The 19,824-nt window shown below is 36.6% G+C and overlaps 1 protein-coding gene across 2 annotated transcripts in view; it reads right to left on the reverse strand.

Moving 5' to 3' along the window:
- LOC127659915 (PDZ and LIM domain protein 7) overlaps window positions 1–19,824 on the reverse strand; it is a 66,921-nt gene that overhangs the window by 3,498 nt on the left and 43,599 nt on the right. For both annotated transcript variants that reach the window (XM_052149905.1, XM_052149906.1), the window contains exons 6-10: window positions 7,385–7,446; window positions 5,939–6,176; window positions 5,086–5,266; window positions 2,857–2,977; window positions 503–618 (exon numbers count right to left, since the gene is read on the reverse strand). In XM_052149905.1, the coding sequence (XP_052005865.1) occupies window positions 503–618; window positions 2,857–2,977; window positions 5,086–5,266; window positions 5,939–6,176; window positions 7,385–7,446 (718 nt within the window). The remainder of the gene's footprint in view (window positions 1–502; window positions 619–2,856; window positions 2,978–5,085; window positions 5,267–5,938; window positions 6,177–7,384; window positions 7,447–19,824) is intronic.

Consider the following 19,824-nt stretch of genomic DNA (forward strand, 5'->3'; position numbering starts at 1 on the left):
CACCATTCACTTGCATTGTATGGACCTACAGAGCTGAGATATTCTTCTAAAATCCTTAACTTGTATCCTGCAGAAGAAAGTAAGTCAAACAAATCTGGGACGACATGAGGGTGAAGAGGGTCAAGAAGGGACAGCTAAAATACTTAAATATAATGTGTTACTCATATTTGCCATTGGTGGTTCTAACAGTTCATTTGCAGCTCATTTCAGTTGAAAAATTATTTTAAATTACAATATAATAATAATAATAATAATAATAATAATATTACAGGCATATTTTCAGCTGTATTCATCGGATTTCTTGAAACTGGAATATTGGCTTAATTAACATTTGGTGGATTTATACAATTTCTGACTAATATACTTGTGCATCTAAATGCAGCCACTGTATAAAGCTGAGAGAGATATGTCCGTCACTCGGCTGGAGAAATATTTCTGGATAGTGGTGCAGAAAGTCCAAGACTGGTTTTGGGACAGGTCCCAATGCATCATAATGACTTACAGCACAGACAAAGCAAGTGTCATGCCAACTGTAGCCCAACGCCTCAAGGAAACGGTCCCCTGCATCAATCTTGAAGTCACAGCCATGGCACTTGGTACCAAACATCTTTTCATAGTCTACAGAGAAAACAAACAACAAAAGGGCCTATAAGTACAAAAAGGAGGAAATGCTCAGTCAGAAACGGGCAGTTCAAACAGAGAAAGAAATGTGTTATCGGGAGGAAAAGAGAAGGGATTACATTTTCTCAGTACTCACATGCTTGCTATGTGATAACAGAAATACCTGGATATCTGTATGGATTGCCCCAGTTTTTCCCATTACGGAAAACTTTAAAGTGGCAGATTTTAGGTGCCATCCTCAAGGTAAGTGGTTTAGAGTACAATCCTTTGAAGCTGCTGAGATTGCAGCTATTTTATCAACACAAGCTCTAATTTTTAACAGAAACAGCTGCCCACTTGCTGCTGACACAAGAGCAAAAGTCTTCAAAGCTGTAAAGTCCTGTAACTGCAATGCAAGCCTATTTACATAATAAAGACAGTCACTTTCTTTAGATTTAATGTCTGCTTATGTAAGATTAGGAAGCCAACAAATGTGTCAATGTGATTAACTGCGCTACATAAATATAAACTGCACATGGAATTTAGCAACTTTTCACCATTTAGGAAACAAATTTGAATGACCAAGCATGCTACATTTTCAACTTAATTAAAATTGCTATAAAAATTATTATAAAGTAAAGTTTTTTTCTGGTCCCAATCCCGCCTCTTCTCACCATTCTTTCCCTGCCTTATTTCTCACAGTTCCTATAAATATATTTGATTTAAAACAATAAAAGACCTGTCAGATCCGTGGCCTAGTGTTTCAAAAAATAAGTTCAGTGTGAACAGCCCCTTATTATTTATATAAAATGTAAAAAAGGCAAAACACAAAACAAAATAAAACAAAAGCAATTGATAAACAACGCAAATGCAAAAAATACGTTCAGTGTGAAAGGCTCCTTATTGTTTCTAAAAAAAAAAAAAAAAAAAAAAAGTGTCAAATCCAAAAATACAAAAAACTAAAACATTTACATTTACATTTACATTTATGCATTTGGCAGATGCTTTTATCCAAAGCGACTTACAGTGCATTTATTACAGGGACAATCCCCCTGGAACAACCTGGAGTTAAGTGCCTTGCTCAAGGACACAATGGTGGTGGCTGTGGGGTTAGAACCTGTGGGGTTAAAACCTGTGACCTTCTGATTAACCTGTGACCTTTTGATTAACAGCCCTGTGCTTTAGCCACTACGCCACCACCACTCCCAAAACAAAGCAAAAAGCGCAGATGAAAAAAAAAAAAGGTATGCATTCAGTGTGAACGACCCCTTATTGTTTCTATAAATAAAGTGTCAAAAAGGAAAAACAAAACAAAGCAATTGACAAACAGTGCAGATGCAAAAATGTGTTCAGTGTGAACAGCCCCTTACTGTTTCTATAAATAAAGTGTAAAAAAAGCAAAAAAACAAACAAAAAACAAAACAATTGACAAACAGTGCAGATGCAAAACGTATGTTCAGTGTGAACAGCCCCTTACTGTTTCTATAAATAAAGTGTCTAAAAGCCAAAAACAAAACAAAAACACAAATCAAAGCAATTGACAAACAGTGCAGGTGCAAAAATGTGTTCCGTGTGAACAGCCCCTTACTGTTTCTATAAATAAAGTGTAAAAAAAGCAAAAAAACAAACAAAAAACAAAACAATTGACAAACAGTGCAGATGCAAAACGTATGTTCAGTGTGAACAGATCCTTATTGTTTCTATAAATAAAGTGTTTGTTTTTGTTTTGTTTTGGGCTTTTAGACAAAGCAATTGACAAACAGTGCAGATGCAAAAAATGCATTCAGTGTGAACGGCCCCTTACTGTTTCTATAAATAAAGTGTCAAAAAGACAAAACAAAAGCCAATAAACAGCTTATAGAGGTATGGCCTGAGAGTTACCGCACCTGATCTGACACATTGAGCTGTGGTGTTCACGTGAACAACATGGGTTTGAATCTAGCTTGTGAAAATTTGAATAACTAAGTTTCAAAAGGTGAAAAAAATAAAAGTTCTGTAAAACAACTAATATTAAGAGTTTAAGTGAAAATCAACAACTCTCCACTACTGGTGTGTTTAAAGTAGATTCTCAAGCATATAAAGTGTTCAGAGAAGGTCGTAATCAATGTGCAGGGCCGGATCGGAGCAGGTTTGATGTCTAAAGTGAAGTGGCAGTATTTGAATGATTAAACACCACGGGAGACGGCACTCAGCTCTCGGTAGGGGCTGTCGATAAGATGTGCTGCCGGGCATGTGAGAGGAGCTGCTGTCGCTCACCTCTCTCGCAGTATGGCTCTCCCTCCTCCATGTAGAAGGCCTGGTTCCTGATGGGCATTTTGCAGGCGGCGCACAGGAAGCATTGGACGTGGTAGGTCATTTTCAGGGCATGCATGATCTCCTGTGAAGAGGACAGAGGGGTGTGAGGGCACTACACATGCCATCTACCAAGTCACACTTCAAAAATCAGTCCATCACTCTCACTCTAAAACACTCACAGACACTTTACACTACTGGCCTTGTTTTGCCTCATCAACTACTTTAATGCACTCAGATTCAACCAGAATTTTCACAACTTTTGCGTTTATGATATAACCATCATATTGTCATAATACTATATATTATACAGTATATATTTATAGTTTATTTTTATCTGTGTACATAAATACTGGACCACAGAATACACTATTTAAATACACTGTTCCTCTGACTCAACTGGTCCGACACCCAGGAAACACAAACGGATCAAATGTATACCTTAAATGCACCATGCTTATCATAGTTTCTAACTTTTAATTTATTCTATTTTTACTTCTATTTTCTTTTCAGTGTATCCATTTCAATTCAGTTTCGTTTTCACTTTGATTTTTAGTTTGGCTATATTTACAATACTTTGTATGTGTGTGTGTGTGTGTGTGTGTGTGTGTGTGTGTGTGTGTGTGTGTGTTTCTAGTATCAATTTAACTTGTTATTATTTTTGTTTTAAAATTTGAGGCTACCAAACTTAATGTGTTGACAAATCATTTAAATTTGTTTAACACGGTTCACATTTTCATAGCAGCCTAGTGTTATTACATTTTAGTGGCAATTTATTGTGTAATAAAGGCGGGATTTGAAATGTTTACATTTTATAATATACTGTCTATTAAAAACTTGTAATAATTTTATATATATATATATATATATATATATATATATATATATATATAAAAATATATTTTTTTAATATTTAACATTTTGGGAGTGATGAAAAGTATTTATTTTTGTTCATTTAATTTTTCTATTTATATGTGTATTATATTTATTTTCTAATATTGTATTTTATAATTTTATTTTACATTATTATTTTGTTTTAATGTATTATATGTATTTTAGTTCAGTCTCAGTTTTTCCAATGTTTTTTTTTCTTCAGTTTATTGAATTTTTGTTTATTTCGTTTTGCCAACAAACTGCAATGCACTTTAAATCGCTTCAGATAAAAGTGTCTGCCAAATGCATACATTTAAAAAAGGAAAAGGATATTATATTTAAAGTGTTTCAATGACAGGAACCTAAATCCTAGTTTAAAATACCCTTATAGTAACTTTAATTAATAAATAATAAACAAAAATTATATAACATTAAACAGATCAGTAATTAATGTGCACCCAAATATGAATATATGAAAATATATGAATCAAACTTTTATGACATTACAACCATTTGGATGTTCAATAACTAATTATCTATATTATGCCTTATGTAGCAATAGCATTTATGTTTTACAGTATTGTGCTAAAGTCTTAGGCACATAAGATGGTTATTTATATCTTCAGCTTTAGTGTGTTAATAGCAAATATAAATGTTCGAATCACAAACATTAATTTTGCTAAAAGAAAAGATTAGAACAGAAGAACAGGGAGTTGGAATTACAAGAACAGACAGAAGCAATTGAGACTAAATAGAAGCCTAAATAGATGGGCAAACTGTGGCAAAATCTCCAAGAAGCTTGGAACATCCTATCTGCCAACAACCAAGGATAACTGTCCAGGTGTACCTAGGAGAATTGGTGCTGTTTTGAAGGCAAAAGTGGTCACACCAAATATTGATTTAGCCTTTGTTTTGTTTACTGGACTTTGTATGACGTTAATTGATAAATAAAAAGTATTTATGCCATTATTTTTAAAGACATCCTCACTATGCAACATTTTTCACAAGTGCCCAAAACATTTGCACAGTACTGGGCATTCACATTTTTGCATTTGGCCAACACTTTTATGCTAAATAACTCATTCTATATGTATGTATAATCTCTGCGAATCCACAACAATGACGTTGTTAGCGTCATGCTCTACCAGTTATCGTACAGGAATGACATTTATAGTTAGAATAACCTCCTATCCTCGAAGTGCATCATTTTACAAACAACACCACCACTCTGTTTGAATAGTTCAGTGCAGATTCTGCTGTGAAAAGCTATTCTATAGAATTGAGATGTTTGTATTGCAGAACAGCAGGAAATGCTCTGACCCCAGTTATCTTCTTTTTGCATTTGGCACAGTTGGGTGAATAACGGTTGTCGTAGCACTTGGTGCAGTAAATGGAGCCTTTTTCTTCAAAGAAGCCCCCCTCGTCCAAGACCTTTTTACACTGACAGCAAGTGAACTCCTCTGGGTGCCAGGAACGACCGAGTGCCACCACGTATCGTCCCCTGGAAAACACACACGCACACGACATATACGCCCTTTTGCATCAAAGTGAAAGGGTCAGCTCAGGCATCAACAACTTGGTTTAGCACTCTTAAGTGTGTAGTGTGCAAAAGGTATTCTAATGGAAATAGTAGGTCAGATGGAGAAACACATTCCATTCCGTATTGATTCTCCACGGCAGAAAGCCGGCAGACATGACCCTATTTCTGTGCTCAGCATATTTTGGGAAATATTGCTGCCTTTGAAGTAGGAAACAACCTTTTCCCCTCACCGTGTTGTTTCTCTGTCTTGTAAGTAATGACATGTAGAGCCACAGTCACCATTGATTTGGGAGCATTTTGGGCAGCCTCCAGCACTTTGCTTTGGGGTGTCAACCACTAATTTTTAGGTTTCTTTTAGTTTCAAAGGGATAGTTAAAAAAAAAAGAAAAATGTACATGTCATAATTTGCTAACCCTTATGTGGTTCCAATCCATTTGACTTACTTTCTTTCATGGAACACATAGGAGATTTTTAGTCTCAGTCTCAGTCACCATTCATTTTTATCATTGGAACAACATGCGGGTGAGGAAATGATGACCTCATTTTCATTTTTGGGTGAATTATTCCTTTAAGTGTCAATGTAAAGTCAGTTCTGTAGTATCCCTCTAGGGGGCATCAATGTTCCAGCTGTACCTGATGATCTTGTTGCATGCGGCACAGAGTGGGGTGCAGCCACTGGTGTCTGCAGGGCTCTGCTGCGCTGCCTGCATAATGGAGCTGCGGTTCTGCATGGGTGTGGGCTGGACTGGCTGCTTATGCTGCGTTAACACGGTGCTTGTTTTGTCTGGGTGGTAGCGGTCGGCAAAACAGGGATCCGTCACCCATGGAGGTCGACAGGATGGACCAGAACTTGTTGGCATTGTGGCTGGAACTAGAATTATAGACAGTTACTAATAGTGATTAGGTTACATAGAGCAGTTGTTCTCATCTGGTTTTGCTTGAGTATTGTACATTGGACGTCAAGTGGCGACCTAACACATTAACAAAATTGTTTAAAGTACCAAAATAAACAGAAATGTACTTAAAATCAAAATTGATATGTATTAATAATGTCATTGAGTCCATAGGCCCAACAATATGAAAATTTGAATAGGAAAACTGACTATTTTGTTTTTTGGCTAAATTGTATCTTAAATTTCAAATGCTTTATGCCTGTCTACAGCCAGTAATTTACCACACAATACACATTAATTCATGCATTTTATTATTTGCATTTAGCATTGTTTGTTCCCTGCGGTCAACAACCCTATCAGTGCAGAGCTGCAACCTATTCTGGAGTTGCTCCCACCAGTTAAAGGAATATTACGCACAAAATTGAAACTTATGTCATTATTTATTCAACCTCATGTCATTTCAAACCCATATGACTTTAAAGCCAATGTGACTCATATAGTCAACAAACTTAAATTACAATCTGTTCATCATACAAAGTGATTGTACGCCTTCAGAAGACTTGGAATTTGACGCATGAGTTGCATGGACTAATTTTATGAGACTTTTGAGAACTTTTTAAAGCTTTAAAATCGAGTCACTATCAACTGCCATTATATGGAACTCAGTGATTTTGCCATTTTCAAAATATACTTCTGTGTTCTGCAGAAGAAAGAAAGTCATTTTCACTTTTGGGTGAACTTGTATTTTATTTTATTTTTTAGGACGTCCTCACTATGGGCCAACAGAGGCCTGTAAGCGGTACTCACATTAATGAGTAGCTATTAAAGCAAGTGTATTTGTAGTCTAAAATAAAACTCAGAACAAATATGTCCATGCGGGCACTGTTAATACAATGAAAGGCGAGCAACAGGTGTGGTTCGTTTAAATAAAGCACATCTCAGGAGAGTTATAATTGACGTGTATTATCATCATTGACTATAAACGCATCAGTAGCACTTATGTCTTACTTCCCCTTAAAGCCTTTTCTTATCCCATTAACACCAGGCCTGTCTGATCTAGCAGGCCCACTCTGAATGCGGTCTGTGTTTTATGGGATTTAAGTCCCCCTCATGGGAAAGCCTCTGGGCCACGAGTCAGTGTGTACTGTGAAAGTCAATCTGTTCTATGTGTTCGGAAAGTACTTACCATGAACTCCATCAGGTTTGTCTGCTGGCTTGGATTTGGCAGGACAGGGAGTTACTCCGTGACTGTAGAAAGAAAATCCTCTTTAGAATAAACACTATGATAAAAGAAAAGCTTTAGTCTGGGCCAATGAAAATGTTATTAAGCTATGTGAACACCGACATCTCAAGTCCAGTTATAAACAAAAGCAGATAGATTAAAGCTACTTCATGACATTCCTTTTTGTACCAGTTAAAATACAGGATGGGAAGGTTCTGCTTTTTTATTTTTGCAATTTTACAAACATGACTTGACCACTGAAATATAACTTATTTTATCACGGTAACCCCCATATTACCCGAAACATTTGCTCACAGACTATAAAAAGTGCATTTCTGCAATGGCATTGGCAACTAAAAGCTTTTGCTTGATGTTGCATCTACACCGCTAGGTGTCACTATAGTCCAAGACAACTCCAAAATCAGCCATAGTAAAAATACAATAAAATACTTCTCCTTTACCAGCTTAATATGCAGAGACAACTTTACATAAGAGAATCTTGGGTTGACTTTCCAAAATGTGTCAAGTAAATTCATGTCCAGAAGTTCCCTGTGTAAACGCATCATTTACCCACACAGAGTCACCAAACAAGTCTGTGTGCAGTCACACTTCTCTTTTCATTGCCAGAGAGCATTTACAATACCAGCCTGACAAAGCAATATAATGGATGAATAAATCTCTAGCCGAAACAAGTACTGATTTAGAATCAACGCACACAGACTATTAACATTGTTGATTATTAATCTGTTAATTCTAAACCTAATCCCAGTCTTAAAATCATTTCAGCTCCATTACAAAACGTAGGTCGCTGCCCACCTAGGCAACATTTTTAAGCATAATAGGTTCGCTCCCACCACGAAGGCTGGGAGTTCCAAACAGTAGGCGGCAAAATGTTGCTGCCTTATAAAGATACCTAGTTGTGACCAATATATAAGTTGGCATATAGCTTTTGCTTATAATGTACAGTCAGCCGGCTGTTATCACGAAATTAACCCAGACAGGGTGATCACCCTCAAGGAGTTTATTTTGCAATAACAACCGTCTGACTATACATAATCCCACTTATTACATGGCTATTATCCAAATAAATAAATACATGGAAATTAAATAGTGATTTGCATTCAAATTTTGTTATTATGTGATAAGGAAGAAATCACTGAACAGCCAAATTCCACCTCCAGTTTGCGTCGGAATTCTGTTGGTGTTAAATTTGCAAAAAATACCATCTGACTGCTCATTATCCAGCTTATTACACGACTACTTAACAAATAAATAAATGGACATTAAATATTGATTTTCTTTGAAATTAGGCCATTCTGTGGGAAAAAGAAATCACTGATTTGCACCTCTGGTTTGCATCAGAGTTCTGTTAGTTTTTATTTTGGGAAAATTACTGTCCGATTGCTCATTATCCAGCTTATTATAAGACAACTTGCTAAATTAATAAATAGATAGGAAATATAGATATGTAATGAAATGATGTTATGTGAAAATAAAGAAATTGCTGGACAGCTGATTTTGCACCAGAGTTCTACTGGTTTTAATTTAGCGAAAATTACTGACTGCTCATTATCCAGCTTATTACAAGTCTACATGCCAAATTAATAAACGGACATTAAATATAGATATGTGATGAAATGATGTTATTAAGTGCAAAGAAAGAAATTGCTGGACAGCTCATTTACACCCATGTAATAAATATTTATGTCAAAATTTTATATTTCACCCAATAATTGTATGCTATGAATTTTTCTGCTTATTAGCAACATGCTAATGTTGTGAAACAAGCTTAGCCACATGCTAATGCCAACAACATCAGCGATATGCAAATGTCAGAATCTACTGGAATTTACAGTTAACATTTGTCAAGACACACAGAACAAGTTGTCAGAGTAATATCTTCTTTTACTTTTAAAAATGAATTGATGTCAAACCTGGAGGCGACGTGTCTAAAGGTGCCATATTTGAAAAGATGTGGATGCATACAAACCACAGCAGAAAGCAAGATATTCAGTGAATAATGGCTTACATTTCAGTCCATCCTTCACACAAAGCTCTTGGATGGCTTCATAAGACTTTGAATATTGTGAACGAGTTGTATGGACTACTTTATGGTTCTTTTTATGCCTTTTGTTTTTTTTTACTAGTGATGGTCAGTATCAACTGTCCTGAAATTAACCATGTAAAGGTTCCTCAGTTTCTCCTTTTGTGTTCCACAGAACAAAATGAAAGCATATGGGTTTGGAACAAAATAAGATTGATTACATAGTGACAGTTTTTTTTTTTTTTTGTGAACTATTTCTTTACGATCTTGACTTCCGTAGCACATTCATGAGAGTGAGCTTGTTCACAGTGTCATGCATGTTCTTGCGAGAACTTGCTGTTTTTAGTGCTAAACAAAGCAACTTGTGTGAACAAGCTTCTTTCATGCACTCCTGAACATGCAACGGACGTCAATATTTACACAAAAAAATTAAATAAAGGGTTGTTTCTCAACAGAACCAAATGCATGCTTCAGAAGACTTGGAAGATAACGCACCAGTTATATGGACTGCATTTAATGACACATCAGGGTACCTTCTATAACGTGAGTCAACATCAACTGCCAATTGTATTGAAAACATGCACTGGGATATTCATTCATATAGTCCCTTTTGTGTTCCACATAGAAAGAAATTCATACAGGTTTAAGGTGAACGCATAGTGACAGAATTTTCATTTTTGGTGTTAACTATCCCTTAAAAAGCAAAGCGGTGCATGCATACTTGACTAATATGCTTAAAATTCTCAAATAAAGAAAAAGAAAAAGCAGACTCTGAATAAAGAGAAAGGACAGCAGAAAGTTTTAAAATACTTTATGTACTCCAGAGACATGTGTCAACAGTCTTTTATTCTAATTGGAGACAGAACAGTGGAGTAATCAGATGACATCACAATAGTGAATTATGCTTTGAAATTAGTCAGAAAAAAGAGAAACATAAGAGACAGAAAGCTGAGAAATCACAAGGGGCTACACGAAACTGTCAGAAAAGAGCACTAGTAACAGTCCTGTATGGAGAACTCCCCTGAACCACCTCAAAAATAAAAACAATAACGTAACATGATTATCAGTTTGTAGAAACAGTACCTCTTGAAAGAGACTATGACACACAAACATTACTTTCATATTCCTAGCAGGAATTTGACTAGGGCTCAGTTTGCATGGTTTTCCAACTATGCCTGTATTTTTTCTCACGTTTGTTTTTGCCATTTCTTTTTTTTTTTTTTTTTTTTTATTATTTTTTTTAACAGTACCCTCCCCCTGCCCTCCCCCATTTTTTGCCCTGGTATAGCTGGGGTCAATGTTCACCCATAGTTGACATGTGGTGTTGCAGTGATACGCTTGTATCTATCATGGCTGTATCTCAGCAACCTCTGACATCTGATGCCTGAGAGGAGAACATTCAGGACATGATGTTGAGGGCACGGGCAGATCTCTCGTGGTGCCAGTCTCTCAGCCTGGCATAGCGGGGGCTCTGAATCTCAGAGAGGAACTTCTCCCTGCCATTCCGAACCCGGCACAGGACAGAAGACAGGATGGGAGAGAGAATAGGAAATAAGATACAGAATAGAACAAATCAGATAGAGGCAAGGAGAGGCAGACATGCTAAGACATACAGAAATATAAAAGACAGGAGGAATGGAGGGAAAGAAATTGAGGGAAAAAGGGAATACAAAGACAAAAACTGAGGAAACAAATAGATCAGAAGATGCAACATATGCATGCAGGGAATTTAGAAACAAAAAAACAAACAAAACAAAACAAATCAGTGAATCTTTTGTTTATAATCAGGCCCAGATGGAATTCACAAGAGCACAACATTGCCCACACTCTTTTTCAGGCATCTTGGATTCCAGGAGTATTTATTATATCCCTTTGGGGGAAAAAATTTGGAATAAAGTCCTTCATAAAATACCCCTAATCCATGAACCAAACCAACCAACTCCGAGGTGAATCACATTTCAAATTTTGACATCTTGAAATCTGACAAAAGGTACAAGTCTGTGTACTGAACATTTGTGAGGGCATGAACTACAATCCCATGAAGCACTGCAATCAAATTAAAAAGGATGGAAAAACTTAAAATTATTGCCTTAACGTTGTTGATTAGAAGTATAGAATCAATGTATTTAAAGTATATTGCAAAGTATTCAGATATATACAACAGTTAGTTCCGGTCCTCGAATGTGATTGGACAAGAGGCGTTCCAAGAGTACTTATGTCTCAGAACAGCAGCACTCGGACGCATCACAATTAGTATCACTACGCCTGTGTTCATTGCGTTCTATACTAAAGTGTAAGTGCAGCGCAGATGCGTCATATTTATGTGATGCGAGCCAGTTGAGTTGATGACGTTCATTTAAATAAGAGCTGTCAGTCAGCGAGTCAATTTCTTTGAAGTCATCTGCATTGTCTCTCGCTCAATGATCTCTCGGATTACTACTGCACTACAGCTGGGAAATAGAGTTAAACTACAAGCTTCAGCATTAAGCCTCCTCTTTTGAACTACCAATGGCAGATCAAGTTCTGTGGCGTAAGAAAGTAGTTCCATGCACAAGTGTATTTTTATTTTTGTGACTACTTTTCACTACTATTAGTATTCCCTTATTTTTATATTTACTTGTTCTTTGTACTGTTGTATTAAAGCAATATCACACTCGCAATCGTGCTGATGTAGGGCCATACAACACTCTTGCTCATGTGATATTGCTTTAATATAAGTAGTTTGAGAGTGTAGAGAGACTGACTCATTTGCAGTGCATTATGAGAGTGGGCGGTCGCTGCAGAGCTCTTTTGCCTAACAAAAAAAAAAAAAAGAAAAAAGCTGCACGGGGGCATTTCCAAGATGGCCGCTGAGTAGACTGATTTGCCTTAAAGCAATCTTGTTAAAACTTGCCGTTCAAATCCTGTGGAAATCTGGGGGTGCAGATTCCGTGTAGGCCTGATTATAAGTCAAACAGTGCACAGTGCTTTAAATTATCCTGTAAACACATGGATCAAAAACGGCATTTAATTGATCAAAGCATTTTTTGCAGCACTCCTCCACAGACAGCAGATTACCGTGGGCTCTTAATGAGCGTGGTGAAAGGTCAGAGCCATCAACATACTAGAACACTTCAAACTGCACACCATTAGCAGGTTCACAGCGTTCACACAGTTATTTACCTGGACCGTTTCATGTTCTCGTCATCTGGGTCCTGCACTGCGGGAAGCAGGAGAGAAACACATCAAACCACCCGCTAAACGCATTTAGATAAACAAACACATCAAGTGTAAAATCTACTGCCAAGGTCTGCAAAACGCTACAAAACACTTGAGCGTTGCTCCTTTTAAAGGAACTATGCAGTCCTCTTTTAACATGAGTCAATCCCGGGAGATGTGCAGGTGCAGCAACAATGGTTGAATGCACAGCTCTCTTCTACCACTTACACAAGACAGCCACTTAAGCTCTATACTGCATAAAAAGAGAACATCTCAGCTATAACCCTTTAAGCTATAGATATCTTATGACAATTCCCTCTTCCTTGAGATCTCACTCTCAATATCAGATCGGGTTTGGGTCCTGAGAATAGTCCTTGCCAGAGAGTAAAGATGGGATTTAGGCAAGGAGGGGTGAGTTTTTTGTTTGTTTTTTTTTTTTTTTTTGACTTAGGAATGCCAGGGCTCAACAATATGGAAGGCCAGATGGACCAGGGCCTGTGTGAGAGTTTCGGGCCAGTTGTATTGAATGCGGTTATGAGTTTTGGTGATTTAAAAATGCCACCAAGGTAGCATTATCTAAATAACATAAATTAGGTTATGTTGTAATTGCAAGAATTACTTTTTTGCAAAAAACTAAAATGTTGGCAGGGCAAGTACAAATCTGATCTACAGGCCAAAACAGAAAAAAAAAAAAAAAGATATCCATTTATTGTTGAGCCTTGAATGCCTTTTTTTCCACATTGCTTCACAAAATACTGACACTATGACAAATTAACTGCTACTTTCCAAAGAAACCCATTGACACAAATGAGCTAATATGCTGAAAACCCATAATGAGAAGCAAATCGTCTCGAAGCAGAAGACCGCGCCGCTGACAGGCGGCGGTCTAAACGTGTCTGACTTACTGAAGTCAGTGCCTGTGAGCTGGGCCAGGATTCGGAATGAGCGAGACTGGGTGGTGCCGGTGCGCGGCTGCCAATCCTCTGTGTCCTCGATCAGTCTCTTCTTACTGCGATCGTTTGGGATCAAGCAGGCCGTGTTCTCCACCCGCAGACCGTGCCTAGAGACATGAGTTTTCCGTAACCTCTCTTATTCACATCCAAATCACGCCAACACAGCACACCATGAAAAACAGTCGAATAGCTTTTTTAAAACATGCAGCACAGCGATGACTACACCAAACACAGTGAGGGCTGTACATGGGGATAAGAAAAATCCAATTTTAATGGTGTGCATGAGTTCCTAAACAAAAGTTTAGGCCTACTACTTGCTACATAGTTACTACAGTACTATTGTAAAACTAGATGTTCACATTTTATGAAGACTGGGTGTTTCTCAATGCTAAGAATGCCGAGAATGGAAATGGCATTCTTATGAAGACCGATATGATAGGTGTGTGTGTGAAACAGAGGACATTGAGCGCATTGGGAATTGGGCATTCCAAATTGGGGAGAACAAAAACCATCTTTGTTTGTGTTCAGCAGCATACACATCTGGGATGGCATGAGGGTGAGTAAATGATGAGAGAATTTTACTTTCTGGACAAACTATCCCTTTAAATATGATCGATAATAACAGTGATGCTTGCATATCAAGCTCTTTTAAATGGTTTTGGGAAATTTAATTTCTACTTTCTTTTCTTAATGGTAGTGGTGTCTAACATCAGGATGCCACATTTCTATATTAAAGAATTGTATTTAGGTTACAGATACAATAAATACCTTGGTAAATGTTTCTAAGAGTTAGCCAAGCCAAAACACTTCCTGCAGTATATCATTTCAGCAGATCAGATATAAAACGGCATTCGCAAAAAGCATACGGACAAAGAAATAAATCAAAACACCCACAAAAAGTGATTTCAGTTCTGGAACATTCCGCTGTGCTCTAATGAAACAATATAGTGCATGGCTACATTTCCTAATAGTTTCAGACAACCCAGCTAAAGTGCCATGTTTTAATACTGTTCAACTACCGAGTGAAAAAAAGCAAATGAATGAAAGTTAGTCAGATGTCCTCAAAAGCAAAACCAAAAAAAGTGTGTTTATTAGTGATGTCAGCAGCAGGTCTACGTTCTTTCAGCTAGTGCATTAGAGTCACACGCATACAGCACTTACTTTCCCTCAGGGTAAAAATCCTCATAGAAGCCTTCTCCTCTAACAAATGGCAGAGTGAAGGAAGATAGGAAAAAAACAGGATGAAGAGAAATGGAAGAGCAGTACAAATAACAATAGAGAGGAAGAGTGGGAACAGAACAATAAAGAACACAAAAGTGTTCATTAAAGAAGCCTGACTTGAGAGCGACTGAATGGAGACATGTGCCCTGATCTCCACTACTGCAGTCAGAAATATCAGGGTGTTTCTTCAATACTTTTATTAAAATGGTAACACTTTACAATAAGGTTCCATTCATTAACATTATGACCCACAGGTCTGTTGAATGCTTGATTCTGATTGGTTCACGGACATTCGAAGGCGTGCAATTATTTTTCAACTAAACGCACGGCTATGAAGTAGTTCCAGATCTTGACCGCATAACGGTTCCATATCACTTCGCCAAATTATTTCAAAGAGCCCTACAGGCTACCACAACAAAATAACCTATTAAAACAAAGTCATTGGTTCAAGTAAATCTGTTAAGAATATCAAACAATGTCTAAAATATCCTAAATATATTTACATTTCACACACACACACACACACACACACACACACACACACACACACACACACACACACACACACACACACACACACACACACACACACACACACACACACACACACACACACAGAGAAAGCAGCGCATTCTCCGTTGCTCTAACGTGACGTTTTCAAATTAGCAAGGAAGGCTTGAGCTGTATTATTGCTAGACACACTTGATCATTACAACAGTTTCTATATTATCCAAGATATCTGTGGGAAAAAACCCTCAAGGACACACATAATACGCATAACGCACACACTTAAGGCCCAAACATACTCGTGAGAGAAAAACAGAGTCGTCACAGCGCACTCCGGCATCTCAGTGGGGATGAAAAAAAGTTGTTAGGTTTATAACGCGAATATGCCGATTTTGAAGCAATGAATCTTCTGACGATAGCTGCAACAAAAAAGGAAATCCCAGAAGCGATCTCTCTCATTTTCTGAGTTTCTCTCTTTCGATCCCTCAAATGCAAACTCTCTCTCTCACACACACACACACACACACACAGTAACTTTTTACTCAAGTAAGACCTCGAGTAAAGCGGCACAAGCCTCCGTTGCTAATTCTAACGTGATGTTTTCGAATTAGTAAGGAAGTTTCCAACTGTATTAAAGCAAGACGCTGAACATGTTGTGGAAGAAAGTAGTTCCACTCACAAGAGCGTTTTAGGGACGAAAACGCGCTGCGCATCATGAACGCATTACCACCTCGGATATGCATTATTTTTAAACAATTGAACGATCTGTTATCAATTATTCCTTACTTAATACATTATAGGTATCATAAATTAACAATGAACAATACCGTTATAGCATTTCTTAATCTTGGTTCATTTTAATTTCAGGCAGCATATAGTAACACATTTTTAAAAATCAAAAAGTTGTTGACATTAACATTACGACGTTAACATTATGCACAATGAACTAACATGAACAATTGTATTTTTATTATCTAACATTAACCAATATTAATAAATGCTGTAATACTGGATAATGTTAGATAATAAAAATACAATTGTTCATTGTTAGTTCATGTTAACTAATGCTATTAACTAATGTTAACAAAGAGAACCTTATTGTAAAGTGTTATCATTAAAACTTATAGATTTTAACTTTATTTATTTTATATGAAGGTCACATTATATCTGTTTTAATATATGCCTTACCATATTGTTTTAACCTTTTTCACAGACCAAGACTTTCAATCTTTAAACATGAAAATTTTACTAATTTCTTTGCTAAAACTATGCTAAAAAATTATATTATGCTAAAAATATAATATTATGCTAAAAATAAACACTTGCTGTGTGAAAATTATTTGTATAAAGTTTTGCACAAATTACAACAGTTGTGGCATAATTTCCACCACAATCAACAATTACATACCAAATAAAGTATTTTCAAATGTTACTGTATTTGTTTACCAAGGAGAACAGTGTCAGTGAAAACAAAGTAAAGATCCATTGAATATATTCATTGTGCTTCATTTCCAATGTAGCTGTAAATTTGTCAAATTATGCTAAATGTGAGCAAAATTACATTTAATTGTGTGAATTAAGAATATAAAATGCTAGCTAGGCAGTTGGTCTTGGCATTGTAAATGAGTCAGATGTTGTATTACAAAAATGTTTTAAAATGTAATTTCCACCACCACTGCTTCCATTACAAAATTTATAGTTATATAAAAATGAGGTGGAAATGACATGTTCATGATGGTTCAGATGTTAAATCTTTTTTTAAAAATAAAGAAAATAAAATATGTAAGTGGTGCATCTGCATGTTTAAGTGGCGGTTTACACAGTTTACACAAAAAAACGTCTTACGCCATGTTTTTAAAAGGTAGAACTTTTTTAATTTGAATTGTCATCTATAAAGTGCTCATGCATGGGATTCTGAAAACTAAATTTAAAGACACAGTGCAATAGAATCCATCTAGCGAATGTTTACATAGTAAACAATTGAAGAACAGTGTGGACGGATGCCAAAACACGTTTGGTGTGAACGGCCCCTGATGCATGTACTATATCCTTGTTCGCAGCTATATACAACTCCTAATTTAAATTCATTTAAACCGACTGACCTAAGTTCAGAAGATTCTGGGCTGTCAGTAAAGGATTAAACATTTGATGCATGGATTCATGTGACTAAACAACATGGCGCTGATCACAGCAAAGTTTGTCTTTGGAGGAAATGGCAACAAAACAACATCTGGTAAGAAACCTAATTAAGTTTTTACACTGAAACCTGTTTGAGTCTTTAGTTTCATCCAATATGCGATTTTTTAAATTGTAGTGATTTACCACAAAATGCCACCCTGCTAAATACTGTACACTAATGTGTACAATAACACAAATGTTTCATTAGTAATCCTATGTTTACTGTGCATTATTTCATTGAGAATCAATGGGTTCATTCAAAAGCTGAACATATTTGCTTTCAGGGGCTTTATACAGTTAGGATGAAAATGAGGTGCATTTTTAACTGTTCTGAAACCAGTGCAGACAAAAAGCAAACTGGAGGTTAAGCCATGCACTAAATAGGAAGCAAGGGAGCATCCTATAGCTCTCTGTGCATTTAAGTGCATTCATATGGGACAACATTAATCCCACTTAGATTCAGAATATATAATGTATAATATTATTTTAACATGGTTGGCAGTAATTGGATGATGAAGGCTATTACTTTGATGTGATGTCTGAGACATCTCAAAAACATGAATAATCAACACTCCTGGAAACATAATAAACAGAAAGAAGAAATCTGACTCTTTAGATTGGTATTATTTAAATTTTTTACAACTTAGTCCCGCTTTACACATATGTGGATATAATCTTTTTTTATGATTACATTTTTTTAATTTTACTTTTTGTTTATATTTATTGGGTGTTACTAGTTACAAATCAAAAAGGGAAATGGAAAATGCACACAGCAGTCACTCTCGGTCTCAGGAGGTTACATTCACTGTTGAACATTGTTAAAAGACAAATTAAAATAAACTACTGGTTTTGAAAAGCGTGTTTCTTTGGAGTTTTAAGTTTCTAAACGTCCACAGGACATATAGTTAAAGAAACACCTGGGCAGCTAAAGATTTCAAATCCCATAGTGAATAATTCCAGAGTAAGACAGTAACTTAGAAATGAGAAATTCACCATCTCCAAAAGCCAATACTGTAACAACATTGCAGGCTTGGGAAAGAAATAATTTATATTTAGGAATGGATAGAGGCAGAGCCACAGGGTTGGGATTTGATGGCCAAAAACAATAATTACACACATTTCTCAGAACAGGGGGAAATAAGGAAAGACATTACTAACTTGTCAAGAGCTTCCATCTGCGGAATGACAAAGGAGATAAAGAAAAGGAGAAAAGGGAGTTTAGAAATGTCTTCAGAATCAGAGGGAAAATAAACATTAAGAAAGACAAGATGCAGAAATCCATAAACCAAAACAGAACTGTGGGATTCTGGCAGAAGAAGAATCGCATCCATGCTGTGAGTAACCAGAAGGCAACGATCCTTTTCTATTTCAATTTCCATGCTATCATTTCAGTAGAATATCCCTAAACCACCCATTCAGCCAAACATGACAGCAATTAGATCTAACTGGCATCGAATTTTTCCAGTCATTCGTGATCACTGGGTAAGGTTTTTTAAATAGTTTTGGAAAAAAAAAAGATCATATGACCAGCAAAATATTGCTAGCTTTATCTCAATTATAATATATTACATGATATGTTGTTATTATTTTTGAAATATTTACACAAGTATTATATATGTATATATACACACAGAGGCATTTTCATCCTCCGAGCCAAACAATGCAAGCAATAGTGCCCCTTAGACATAACAGTTGTAAATGCAAGCTTGTGTGCAGTGCTGTAAATATGTTCAGAACGCTGATGTGACTTGTGTGATCTCCAGAGTACACTGAGACCTCAGTACTGAGGTGCAAACCCACTCCAAACACTCCACCAGCTAAACTTCGATTCACTCTTCTTCCCTCCACTCCAAAAGCTTTCTGCTCCAGCTCTCACCAGTAGAACATGTTCCCAGATTCCAACTGAAGTTCTTGTCTTAGTTTGAGAATTTCCTCTCTCATCTTTTGTATCAAACAACGAGGACACGTATTTAAGTACAACGTACAACACTGTCTTTATGGAATTTCTTTGTTAGGAAACTTGTGCTAAGGTGCATACATACAGGAGCCTTTCCAAGTAAGGGTGTTTCAGCACCAGGGCCATAACAGCACTTTGAGAGCTCAGCAGATTTTATGGGAGGGTCTCGACTCTATAAACAGCAACACACAATATCAAGTCCTTGCCTAAAGACAGACTTCAAACTTCTCGGTCGGCTGAACAAAACCTTAGAAGACCTCTTCATACATTTACATTAAAAATCTCCACCATTAACGATTTTATTGCCGTCAATTCTTCCGGACTTGACCGGTAACATCTGTTGTTT

The sequence above is a fragment of the Xyrauchen texanus genome, chromosome 19, assembly GCF_025860055.1.
Source record: "Xyrauchen texanus isolate HMW12.3.18 chromosome 19, RBS_HiC_50CHRs, whole genome shotgun sequence".
NCBI classification, from domain to species: Eukaryota; Metazoa; Chordata; class Actinopteri; order Cypriniformes; family Catostomidae; genus Xyrauchen; species Xyrauchen texanus.